This window comes from Echeneis naucrates, chromosome 3, assembly GCF_900963305.1.
Source record: "Echeneis naucrates chromosome 3, fEcheNa1.1, whole genome shotgun sequence".
Taxonomy (NCBI): Eukaryota; Metazoa; Chordata; class Actinopteri; order Carangiformes; family Echeneidae; genus Echeneis; species Echeneis naucrates.
The window spans coordinates 16,657,216-16,669,763 of NC_042513.1; the positions used below are offsets into that span (position 1 = coordinate 16,657,216).

Genomic DNA, 12,548 nt, shown 5'->3' on the forward strand with positions numbered 1-12,548 from the left:
TGGCATTCCAGTGTGGTGGGAACATTGGAGGCTGAATAGTATGGAGGTGTTCTGGCCCCCACTGTGCTTGTATGAGTCCAGTATTCCTTCGAAGTCTGGCTGTATTGGACAAAATCTTCACCTTAAGATTTGCAGATAAAGTCAATGCCAATACAGAAAGAATTGTTTCTCTTTTGTAGTAAGGGAGTTGGAATGAAATATGAGAGTGGAAGGGTGTTTAGTATGTCACATTTGTAACATACGATAAAATAAGAGAGGATTACATAGGACTTTTTTCTGACCAAGAGGGGGAGAGAGTAAGAATGAAGTACATTCAACTCAAATAAGGTACAAAATTCTATATCCTTCACAATTTCTTAGTCTATAATGAAGAGACTTGCATGACTGGCTTACCTACTGAAATCATTCAAAATGAACATAGCATGTATTGGGTGGACATACAGTTCTGTGTAACACACTTCATAGAGCCCTGTGTCAGTTGATCATCGGATATGTTGAATGGCATTTGCAATATGAAAATTATAAAAAGGACAATGCAGACTTTATCCTTTATATGATAACCTGAGCAAAGCTCTCACTATTAGTCTCGTAGCTAAGTGATAAAAAAAATCCCTTGATGGGTGATTTGGTCAGTTTACTCTAGGTGCACAATTAACTGGAATAGGCATTCACAAGCCCCATGAGAATATTAGGGGGTTATTAAGGTGATGTTTTATTCAGGCTGTGCTTTGTGCTTTGCCAGAAAAGCTGTCATGAACTGGGAGAAGCTTTACTATGCTCGGCGGAGTGTGAATATCTGTGTAGTGAGCTGGTTGTACACTTCAGCTGTGTGTCTGTCAGTCCATTCCAGAAACCTCTCCAGGTGTTTGCCAGTCACTGGAAAGGAAACAGTACAGCAATTAGAATTACACACACGCTTTAACAATATGAGCCGGTGAAGTGTGCGCAACTTGTCACTTTAACACAACAGATTTTATTATATGACTCTTAAACACACAGACAGCCTGCAATTTCGGTGAGTTCAATTGACTGGTCATTAACATTGCTGCCAGTGGGAAGAACTGGGTAAAGCTGCTGTCAGCAATGTTTTCAAATGTTGCAAGAATGTGACCCAGGAAAGAGTTCATGCATACAGACATGCTGCAGTACACAACACCACAGAACCCTTTAGTAAACTGAAGCATTTTAGAAAATACATGTAGACTAAATTCATTGGAAAACCTCCATACAAATATCATAATGACTGTTTCTACAAAGACAATGTCTTTGTCAGTTGTGTGTTTAGACTTTAGACTTCTTCTTTCTCTTTATTTACATTTTTGTGTTGGTATATTGGGACAGTTTACTGTGTTTCACTGGTGGATCCACAGTTGCAAATGAAGCACTCCTTACACACTTCACTGCAGCAACTGATCATGTCCTAGCAGAATAGTTAAAATTATGAGCCGCTTGGCAGCATTCAGTAAATCTGCATCCTCTCTTGTTTGTGCATCTTTGCTGCCTGTTGTTTACATGCAACCCAACCACAATGAATAAAATGACTGCAACACAAACAACACATAGGAAATGGAACATCCTGTGTATAAAATTTTGTGGGGATCAAACCAGTGTTGTACCACAAAAAAAGCAAAAGTTACAAAAGTTGAGTAAACACATTGGTTGAAAGCCAAGATGAAGTAAAAGGCATTTGTATTTATTTATGGCTTGGAGGCTTTTTCTTGTCAGGGTTCATTTATTAGAAAAAAAAAACTACTTAAAAAAACCAAAAACAAAACAAACAAATATATATATATATAAAAAACATCATTATGCCGACTTCACCCAGAATTTGATAGTCAGGCAACAGCGTGCTGGGGTCATTAACTTTGTTGCATTTGTTTCAAGTTAAGTAATACAAGCACTGCAGTTTTAAATTGAAGATCTCGTGCTTCTTCTTTTGAGAAGACGACAAATATTTGAAACCTATTTATTTAGGCTGCAGATTTAACTGATACCCGAAGTGGTGAAGGAAAAGATCATTTCAATTACTACAAACAGTAGCACATGCAAAAAAGGAAAAAATACTCCATGTACGAGTAAAACAAAAAAACTGAACTGAGCTGTAATCGATTTGTTTATTTTAGTTTTATTCAATGAGCAAATTTTCTTTAGTTGCCTGTCGTTATTTTTCTTAACTGAAATCAACAAATCAATTGATAATTAAAAACTCACCGACGCTCCAGTCACGTGACGGACCAGGACTCGTTAGCATGCTAAGTTAACATGCTAAGTTAGCGTCCATCACTGCCCATCGGCAAGTAAACAGCTGGAAATGCTAATGTGGCTATGCTACATACAAATTGCTGCTTTAGCTGTAAAACCCTGCATAGTTCTTTAATAACTAGCTTCGCATTGTATTTAAATGTAATTATGTGGAAGTAGGGATCAATTGGAAGTAACTGGACCAGGCGAGAACATTTGTAATGTAAGTATCATATTTGTTTACGTTTTATCTTCGTTATAGGTTGATCAAATTGCCGATGTGGCAGAAATGGCCGAAAAAAAGAGCCAATTATCGGTTTGTGTTGTGTTCAGGTCTTTGTCACGTTTTACATAGTGTGTGTGTGTGTGTGTGTGGTTTTTTTTTTCAGCGCTCCAACAGTCTGCCACAGCAAAAACAGAAAGAAAGAAAATGGGAAAACAAAGGAGAAAAATTGGGTTTAAAAGTGAAAGAACAAGACTCTTTCAAACGAAATTTCCGAGCGGGACTCGAAGGCAGCAACAGCTCGTGCTTTGCCAAAAGGAGAACCCCTCTTTCTTCTTTTATCTCCGCGTGGTGGATGATGCTGAGCTCTGATTGGCTGCTGCCCACTGACTTTGCTCCATCCTGCAGGCCGGCTCTCAGTCAGCGGTGATCCCGGTGATCCTGCACAACGCTACCTGCTGCTGCTCCCCTTCACGCACACTCATGAGTGCGCCTCCTGTCTGTGCGCGCCACCGGCTCCTGCAAGCTGCCGACTTCACCTGAAACAGCAACACGGGGGACCGAGCCACCAGACAATGCGCGCACGCTGCATTATGCACCACCGCAGGCTACTACCACTTCTGCGCTGTTTCAGGAGGTAACGGGGGAAGGTGTGAGCTTGCATGCCATCATCATGGATTGCCTTTTTCTTCTGATATGGACTTTACCCATCCCGCTGGTCAGCTGCACCTCAGTCAAGCTTCTCTCCACCTTCCTGTCCTGGAATATTATCAAGGCATGTGGCATCTAAGTATTTAAATGCACATACTGAAGTTAAACACATGCAACAATCTGCAAGTGTTTGTCTCTTTTCAGCATGATGTATGGCAGCAAAAAAGCCCACGCTTGTGGTGAAAAGTAAGACGAACGATTCTCATTCCAAATTAAAACTCCTGTTTCCAAGGGGGAACTGATTTAATTACTTTTTTGTCTTCCACATTTCTCCCACTTCTGCTAACCTGTTGCTACCTGTTCATTTATACATAAATACATATGTCTCTTTTTTTGCAGACGCTGCACATTTACTGCTCACACACCCCCCACAGTGCGTCGGCCAGCTACTCTCCCAGCGGCAGTCATGGATTAAATCATGGTGAGTGCTTATCTTTTGCTGTCAGTTGATGTTTCCTCCAGCTAATAAATATGACAGATAAAATAAGATACATGGCAGTGACACTGATTCCCAAGGACTTAGGAAGATGGTCTTTTCAATTCAAAATGTGACATCTCTACAGCTTGTGTGATGATAAAAATTAGGGGATCCTTGTTCAGGTTAGTGTTAAGTTTAAACATGAAGTGTTTATAATTCACTGGCGCGGTTGCTGTGGCTTTGGAGAGAAGACCAATGAGGGCAGGGAGAACACAGGGATTCCCTCTGCACTGCTTTGTCCTCTTGAAACCAAGGAAACAAGCTGAGGTGATTTACATACTTAGATTTACTGAGGGAAGAACTTAGATGGACTTTTTTCTCCAGTTGTGAAGAAAGCATCCTCATTCTCCTGTCACATAACTAGAAGGTTAAGAGAGGGAAGAATTCATGGAAATATAAAAATTCCTAGTATTATAAATTCCTGGTGTCTCCCACTATATTAGAACAATACATTACTTGGCACTCTATTGCTGGACCATAATGTCAACTGCATGAAATCAGAATATTTTATATTTGTAACCTCTGGGGCAGCATGGCAGCTTAGGACATTTCTTTGTGATGCATGTTCTCCCCATGCGATTTCCTCTAGGTACTCTGGTCTCCTCTCACTGTCCAAAGATATGTATGTTTGGGTTAACTGGTGACTCAAAATTGTCCGTAGGTCTGGGTGTGAGTGGTTGTTGGTCTTGTGTGTCTCTGTATGTTGGCCCTTTGATGGACTGGTGACCTGTTCAGTGTGTATCCTGCCCTCACCTTAGGTGAGCTGGAATTGTATTTGATGCTTTTGATTAGACTTACTTTTCACTGATTTGCTTCTCAGACTATGTGTTTGTAACCCCGGTGGAGGTGGACTCTGGGGGAGGATACCTGACCCACGATGTGACCAGGCGAAGCCGCCGCAGTCGGAGGTCCCTGTCCTCTTCTCTGCATTACCGGCTTTCTGCCTTTGGGCATGACATGCACTTGGACCTGCATCCATCCTCTGTGATTGGCCCTGGATTCACTGTGCAAACGTTCAGTACGGATGGCATCGCCACAGTGATGGATGATGTGGGGTTTCACAATTGCTTGTATCAAGGATTTGTCCGCAACTTGTCTACATCTTCGGCTGCAATATCAACCTGCTTTGGACTGGTAAGTGTCTGCCAGAAACTCAGCAGACATTTCATTTCTTTTTCATCATCAGGTTGGTAAAGTTGTGGGAAACTTAGGTCTTACTAGAAATGAATGACATTTCCCAAACAGATTTTCTGCCGTACCCCAACCTCAAGCCTCATATCTTTTATTTTTGAAAAATTTTCCCTCCCCACTAACTCAATTAATTCAAACCTTGGTAATATGGATGAGCTGTGACATGACATCATTACCCATGTGTGTAAGCACAGTTTCCAGAGTATTGTCCTGCTCTTATTTGAACATTGGGAGGAGTGGAACAAAGGAGAATGAAAGGATAAAGGGAAGAAGACAGGAGAACACTCCTGACTTTACTGTGAAAAAAGAAAGGCGGAAATTCAAAGTGTTTCTTCATTGACAAATATTTGGCTTTCATTTTGTGTGCTTGCTCTATTTGCTTCCATTAAAATCAGTGTCCAAATATGACAAACATGGAAAGTGTGGAAAAAAGCTTCACATTGGTTGTAGCAGCATATCCAACTGTTTATGACAGCAAGCAAATGACCACAAGTGGTATACTGATTGTGTTGCCTTAGCTCAAGAAGTGGGAAATGTGCCTACTGCTTTTTGTCAGAGTGAGTGCAGAGGATCAAGTTCAACATTATTTCAGTGTATTAAGTTTAGAGCAGGAGTTAGCTTGTGCTTAGATTATCTTTTGCCCAAGTTGTGACCTCATGAATGTAATATACTTGATACCTACTGAAAAACCCCTCCAAAACCCCACAGTTAACAATGTAATGCTTTCCCAAAGTTTTGCTCCACTCTTCTCTTCTTCGGTGGTGCTAAGGCTGCGACAGGCTGTGACGGTGACCCGCACAGTGTAGAAAAATTTGCCTCAAGAAAAACATTTCTTTTTCCTCAGGATATTTGTGAGGTCATGGAGATACTAAAGATAAAACACAAAAAATTTTGATGGCTCCCCTAAGGTGTTTGGATCAGAATTTGCTTAGGTCACAAAGAGTACCATCTTTTTTTAAATGCAGCTAGGGTCGTTCAAAGGAAAAAAAAACAAAACAGACCAACTAACGGACAAACACGAAAACTAGCTAGTTGTTTCAAGCTGCTGATACTGAGCTACACAGATAGCTGGGTAGCACCTCTTTACTTTATACCTACTACTTTATTTCAAGGTGATGCCAAATTACAGAATTAGATTTTTGTCACATCACACCTGCTCTTGTGAGTGATGGTATGTGGATGTTGATTGATTCTGTAATTAGAAGGTTGTGAGCTTCTGTTTGTGGCCTTTGAGGTGTCTGGACCCTATCTATCAGCATACACACTGCCTGACACATCCCACTCCAGTTTAGACTGCATGGAAACACATCTGCCCATAAATCCAGACCACCTCATCCTCTTTGAGGAGAAGAGACACTTGCACTAAGACTACCTGCACATTACAATGTCTTACTGTATGGTTTTTTCCTATTTTTAACATTAGAGCCAGTGGTGTATATACATGTTACTCGTATTTATTTGGGATATGAAACCACATGTAATTTCATTGTGCATGGTATAATGAAGGCATAAAGCTGATTTGGATTCTGATAACAGCAATATCCTCTATTTATCACCCACACTTCATACCTCTGGCTTCCCTGCTTGCCCTACTCTTTTGTTCTGTGTTTGCCCTGTTGCTATATCTCTTGTTCGCAGCAATTACAGGCAGGGCGAAGTTTGAGCTCTCTGGCTGTCACTGTCAATCTTCACATTGTCACTTTCATTAAGATAGCCTCAAGCCACAATAAAACACCACTGACCCTGAAATTGCTGCTGGGCCGCAACATGATTGGGTCATGATTGCATTTGAATCTTTTGATTTATATATATATTTTAGTCAGCCCCACCCCCCCAAACACACACACTCACACAAAACACACTTCCTCTCCCAAGTGGGCCATCACTGGACGGGTGTTCACTCAGCCAGTTAAATCCATTGATGTGTTCATATTGTAGACAGATGAGCAGAAAAAAACAATAAAAACTGGATGAACAAAGTGAGAGAAATCGGCAAGTGCATGGAAAGTGACTTCAGGCCCTTTTCCTCCTCCCTCTGTCTCTTTTTTTCAATGCATTAGTCTGCATGTATGTTGCTTGACTGCTGTAAGGCTTACAACAACAAAAGCAGTTAACCCTTGCTTTTAATCCAGCCTTCTGCCAAGAATATTTGGATTAAGTGCAAATGAAGAATGATCCATTCCAGCCTGCTTGAAGTCAGGGATGAGCTCAAGGAAGAAATTAAGGTGGGATTAAAGACAACAACAGAGAGGAAGATGTATGAAAGAAAGATGGATTAAAAAGAGAAAATGACAAGGAAATCTGGGAAAACATTAAGGGAAAAAGCAGAGAGGATGGATGAATGAATGAAATAATGAATGAGAATAGAGCTGAGCTGGGAGCACAGCACTACAGAGAGGGAGTGATGTGCAAGAATAATGCAAGTTCATTGCCTAGGGTGGAAGCTCCCAGGCAGGCTGGATGGTCTCTTTATAGAGAGTGTAAGAGATGGACTCGCAGTTTATGTCAAATATCTTTGGAGAAGTAATCAAGTGAGAACAAGGAAGAAAAATTGCTCTCTTGTTCTCAATTTCTTTGTGTCCTTTCATCAGAGACGAGGAAAGCGGAGAAAAGGGAAAAGAAAAGTGTCTAAAATCTGTTTTTTGGACTTGACCCTCCTTTTTACTAGTGCAGAAGTGTCAGCACTGGCTAAGGGGCCAAACCAAGACAACCCCCATTTTTTTTCTATAAAACATTCATCCAGGCCCAGGCTAAGGAGATGGAAGTGGAATTCAGCTGTTTGAATGAAGACCAGGGCGACATGGCATTAAGAGCAGGGTGGGATGGATGGATGACTGGAAGAGAAGGATTTTCTGCTGTAAATCCCCACATATTGAACATGGTGTTATTTGCTGTCTTTTAATTACTCTCCCTGTGTCCTCATGAAGCACCAGGCTCACATTTTTGAGTGAAATGAAGCTGTCTGGTTTGCTTTTGCATGAGATGAAAGGCCGAAGTTTCAGATGTAATGCTCAGTGATTTGTAAGAGTAATGGAAAGGGGAGAGTGAGGGGGTCCTCTTGTCTTTGGGGGGTTTCTCATCTGAGGTTGCTTTTCTGGTTGACCCCAATCCTCTCTACTCGGGCGTATGGGGATGGGTCGTTGGGTGGGTTTGAATGTGGACAGGTTCACAGGTTCCTACTTTGTAGTGCTAGTTCAGGGCTGCTCAACACTCATGTGAATGCAGAAAGGGGTGATTTACTGCTACTCTCTGTCCTACCAGCCCCTTCCCAATAAAGGATTCTTCTCTTGGGTTATGAGGGCAGCTTTGGATCCTGAAATGCCTCTGGGTTGGTCCCTGGGAGAAAATAAGTACCAAGTATCCTTAGAATGTGATCCCAAGCTTTACATTTTCCATACATTTGGGGCATGTGAATCAAATAAATGCAAAGAACAACAAATAGATAAGTAGGCAAATGATTCAAATCAGAAATCAGAAACAGATTTATTGAATTACTGCACATTTATATATTTACCAAAACATTATTCTTTGAAATACAAAATGTGAGAAAATCCATCCATCCATCTTCTACCGTTTTGCTGTTTCTGGGTCATGGGGGTTGCTAGTTCACTCTGGGCGAGGATGGGGTACACCCTGTACAGGTCGCCAGTCCAAATGTGAGAATATGAATTTGAAGACAACAGCATAGTGGTTAGTGCTTTTTTGTCCGTTAGTGCTGTTGCCTCACACCAAAAAGGTTGCGCGTTCAGTTCTTTCTTGTGCAGAGTTTTCATGTTCTCCCTGTGCTTGGGTTTCCTCCAACCATCCAAAAACTTTCATGTTGATTGGTGACTCTAAATTGCCCGTTGGAGTGAGTGTGAGTGGTTGTTTCTCGCTGTCTGACTTTGCGATAGACTGGTGACATGTCCAGGGTGACCCCGCCCTCGCCCATTGTGAGCTAGCTGGGATTGGCTCCAGCATCCTCCGCAACCTGGAACAGATAAGCGGTAGAAGATGAATGAATGAATGAAACTTGTCTGCTGGAAATACTCACTGTGCATGATGAGTATTTGATGCACGTGTTGTCAAATCGATGATAAATGCGATCTGAATTTAATTCTTTGTTTGTTTGTCTACCTGCATATCTTTGAACTCTTCGGGGTAATTACATGCAGTGCTTCATTGGAACTTTGCAGAATTCAGTGTCTGAATTTGACATTTTCACACTGAAGGCATGCTGTATACTTTATTGATAGTTTATGAAATCATCATTATTCTATCGTGTTTAGAATTTTCAGAATTTTGCGACAAGCGTTTGAGAATTGCACTTGTTGCAAAATATTTGTCTATTACGATCATTTGAAATTATTGCTCATGACTTGGCCATGTTCGCTGGAACATGTGCGATTCGGATAAACCCCATTGCAGGCTGCCTGTGACACATTGTCACAGAGCTGGCCATGACCTTTATTGCGACCTTCCCCATGCCCCCGCAGGCCAGGCCAGGTCAGGCCAGGCTAAACACAGGTTGGGTTCTCTGGAAACTGAGCTCTGAGGTCCAAAGTATGAAATAGATGCATTTCAAAGGATCAGTTTTCCACCTCTGTTTCACTTGGAGTCCTCAAGTAACTAAACCAAGCACAGTGTGATTTAATGATTTGTCACTGTGTGGTTGTGAAGAAATAAATTAACCCATTGTCACAGATAGATGTGGGTAGAATTTTTTTCTTTTCTTTTTTTTTTTCTTGTACTATGATTTTATTTCAAACAAGCCCAACAGATTTCTTGGCTGTGTGTTGGAAGTTGGTCTTAAAAACCTAGCAACCCCCCAAGGTGTCACAATTTATGGCTTAATTGTGTGTTTGCACAGCCATGTGTGAAAGAAAAAACACTAAAGAAAGTGTCAGCACACACCCCACCTCCTATTTTCTCCTTCATCTCCCTTCATCTTCTCTGTCTGATGGCCGTCGTTGACACGGTGCCGCGTGTTGTGGCAACCGCTGGCGGCTGTTGTACGATGGCAACTTGACCTATGACCTCTGTCTGTTTCCAACAGGCACAGGGGGGCTCCTTGTAGTGTGAAAAGGCCTTTGCTCTCTTCCCGGGCCCTTGTTATTGATGCTGGATATACTGTAGCCCCTGGAGTTGTTTTGTAGTTGCAGAACATCATGATGTACTCTAACAAAAAAAGAGAGGTTGAGCTCTATTTATTGTTTGGAAAAATCCTCTCTTGCAAAGCTTTGTGCTGGCACCAAATAATGTCAGATCTTGGGTTGTTTTGTAAAGCTGAATGTGCATTTCAGTAATAATTCGTGATTTAAGTCATTTATACTCCAAAACTGTTTTATGGGATTGTAAAATTTCATTTAAATATCTGAAAATATGTCTGTAAACTACATCTGGGAGACAAATCTATTTGGCCATAAGGCATACATTTGAACCCTTGCCTGCGCTGTTTGAATATTTAACATATGTAGATGTTTATATCCCATTAGACTCCTCGTGGTGCTGAGACGGTATACGATTACTCATCTGCAGGGCTGGGAACAGAAACAGTATGTGTATCTGTGTGCACGCGCGCACGTGTGTTTGTCATTGCACTCCAAATGCTGTAGGCTTTCGCTAAGTTAAAATGACACTTGAATGACCGATTTCCAGACGGTGCTTGGGCCATTTGTACCTATCCATTTTCTATAAAGGTCAACAAATTGGAACGTCTCCCTGCCACAATATGCCTCTCTGGCTTGGCCATAATTCAGCGACAGGGCTAGGCCACGGAGGAGCTCAGATCTTGGCACTACAAGAGGAGAGTGCCCTCGAGCCGTTCCCTGGTGGTCCTGACACTGACAGTGATGTAGTGCCCACTGTTAGATGCCAGTGGGAAAGGGGGGAGGTCAGGCTCTCAGTATGGGTCTGGGATGCTGTGTGTGTGTGTGTGTGTGTGTGTGTGTGTGTGTGTGTATGTGAAAGGAAGAGAGAAAAAACAGAAAGTTTGTGTGTGTGTGTGTGTGTTTACTTGTGTGTCCTTTCTTGTCTGTGCAAGGTCTTTCTCGCACAAGACTAATGGCTGGTGTTGAAGTCTTCAAGTAGGTGCTGCAACTTCTACAAGAAGCCCATACATCAAATCTTACCCACTATTGTCCCCACTGCCTTACATTGACTGGTGCTGTAAAACAGTTCAGGTTTACTGTAAACCTGCTGAAGTTGGGTGATAAAGAGTAATGATAAAGAATGTTGACTCAAGTATTAAAGCTGTCACTTTTCACTCTACTGCCATGAATTCATGTGATATGTAGTGCTTCCTCATGTTTAAGACCTATTTGTCACTTGGCATATTAGAACCTTCCAGCCCAAAGTGTTACCTAACAGTGAGAAACACATGGTCTTCATTCAAGTTTCTGGGAAAGCAAAATCTGGGATTAATGGTGAGAGGGGGGCCTTATCTGATTTTGACATGCTTGTATTGCTGTCTATTGGCTGTTGTCAAGGTGAGGATGTTTGTTTTATAGTTGCCTTTGGGGCAGATGCTCTTGAATCGAGTTGTACTGTCATTGCAGCGGGCCACCAGGTAGACTACCTGCCCATGGTTTCAGTGCACTCAAGAGTCTTGTTCAGGTTGTGAAGGTTGTTTCTGGTAAAACCTTGAGAGCAGCTATCTGTGGGTATACGAGAGTGTTCAAATCTAAGTAACCTGGATGATGATAAATCATTAGAACTGTTGGGTGATAAAACAGTTAGAGAACATTACATCTCATGTGGATGATTAATACTAACCGTAAGAGTTTGATTTATAAGCACGGAACAGTGCGTCTATCACTGCCCTGAAGTAAATAAAGATTTTCTCTCTTTGTGGAAAGCTCCAAGCTGCCAACACAGGGGTGAACAGTGTGTTTCAGCTTTGGCTGTGGGCTATCGCCAAAGTAAGACCCAGATAGATGAGGAAGGGTAAAAAAAACAAACAAAAAAAAAAACATGGTGAAATTTGATATCTGGCCATTTTTACACCTGGACACACCTCTGTCTATAATTTTAAATGTATTTATGCAACGTGTGAGCAAGGGAAGGGAATTGTCTTAAGTGGAAGTTCTGGCATTTGCTGACCTCAGTTTTCCTATCTAAGTCGATTGGACCCACAAATTAGCCTATAGGTGTAGGTGTAAAGCCCAGGTTGAAAAGTACTTCCTTATAATTTCCTTCAAACCCTCTGTCTTTATCACAGGAAGCAGCAGCAGTGGTCACATACAGGTGTAAATATTTTTTTCTCAGTGTGATGGATAGTTTCTTTCAGTGTTGTGTTAATATTTATACTATGTGTAAATAGTTTTCAGTCCAGACATTTAGACATTTTATGCTTCCACAACTGTATCTTTTTGCTTCCTGTAAAATGTGCAGTTCATTCAGCTCCTCCGGGTGTCTGGGTGTGACTTCCCATCTCTGTCACATCCACCTTTCCAGCCTCAGGTTTGTATGACTGAGGGCTGGTCGACCATTGCTGGAAAGTTCAAAGTTCTCCGGTAAATTTAAGTAATAATTTTTCAGTTTTGGGATCCTTTGTGTCATTTGCATCACAGCGGCATTGTTTTTTTTTAGGTTAGTAAAAGTGTGAGAGTTGCACTCTAACCCAGTTAGGGAGCAATTAAAATCACTTTGTAGGAGGACATTTCCATTTGTATGAACCAGTGTGGGAGTCGCCCTCCTGTTTCCTGCTGAGTTTACATGGGATAA

General features: G+C 41.6%; 1 protein-coding gene across 3 annotated transcripts in view; it reads left to right on the forward strand.

The window, feature by feature from the left end:
* Nucleotides 1–2,902: 2,902 nt before the first annotated feature.
* adamts18 (ADAM metallopeptidase with thrombospondin type 1 motif, 18) overlaps nucleotides 2,903–12,548 on the forward strand; it is a 58,050-nt gene continuing 48,404 nt past the window's right edge. Inside the window, exons 1-3 of one of the 3 annotated variants that reach the window (XM_029497880.1) lie at nucleotides 2,903–3,239; nucleotides 3,515–3,596; nucleotides 4,474–4,787. In XM_029497880.1, the coding sequence (XP_029353740.1) occupies nucleotides 3,138–3,239; nucleotides 3,515–3,596; nucleotides 4,474–4,787 (498 nt within the window). In that variant the 5' untranslated portion in view covers nucleotides 2,903–3,137. Of the gene's footprint in view, nucleotides 3,240–3,514; nucleotides 3,597–4,473; nucleotides 4,788–12,548 lie in introns of those variants that run through there. The other 2 variants (XM_029497881.1, XM_029497882.1) reach the window with 2 other exon arrangements.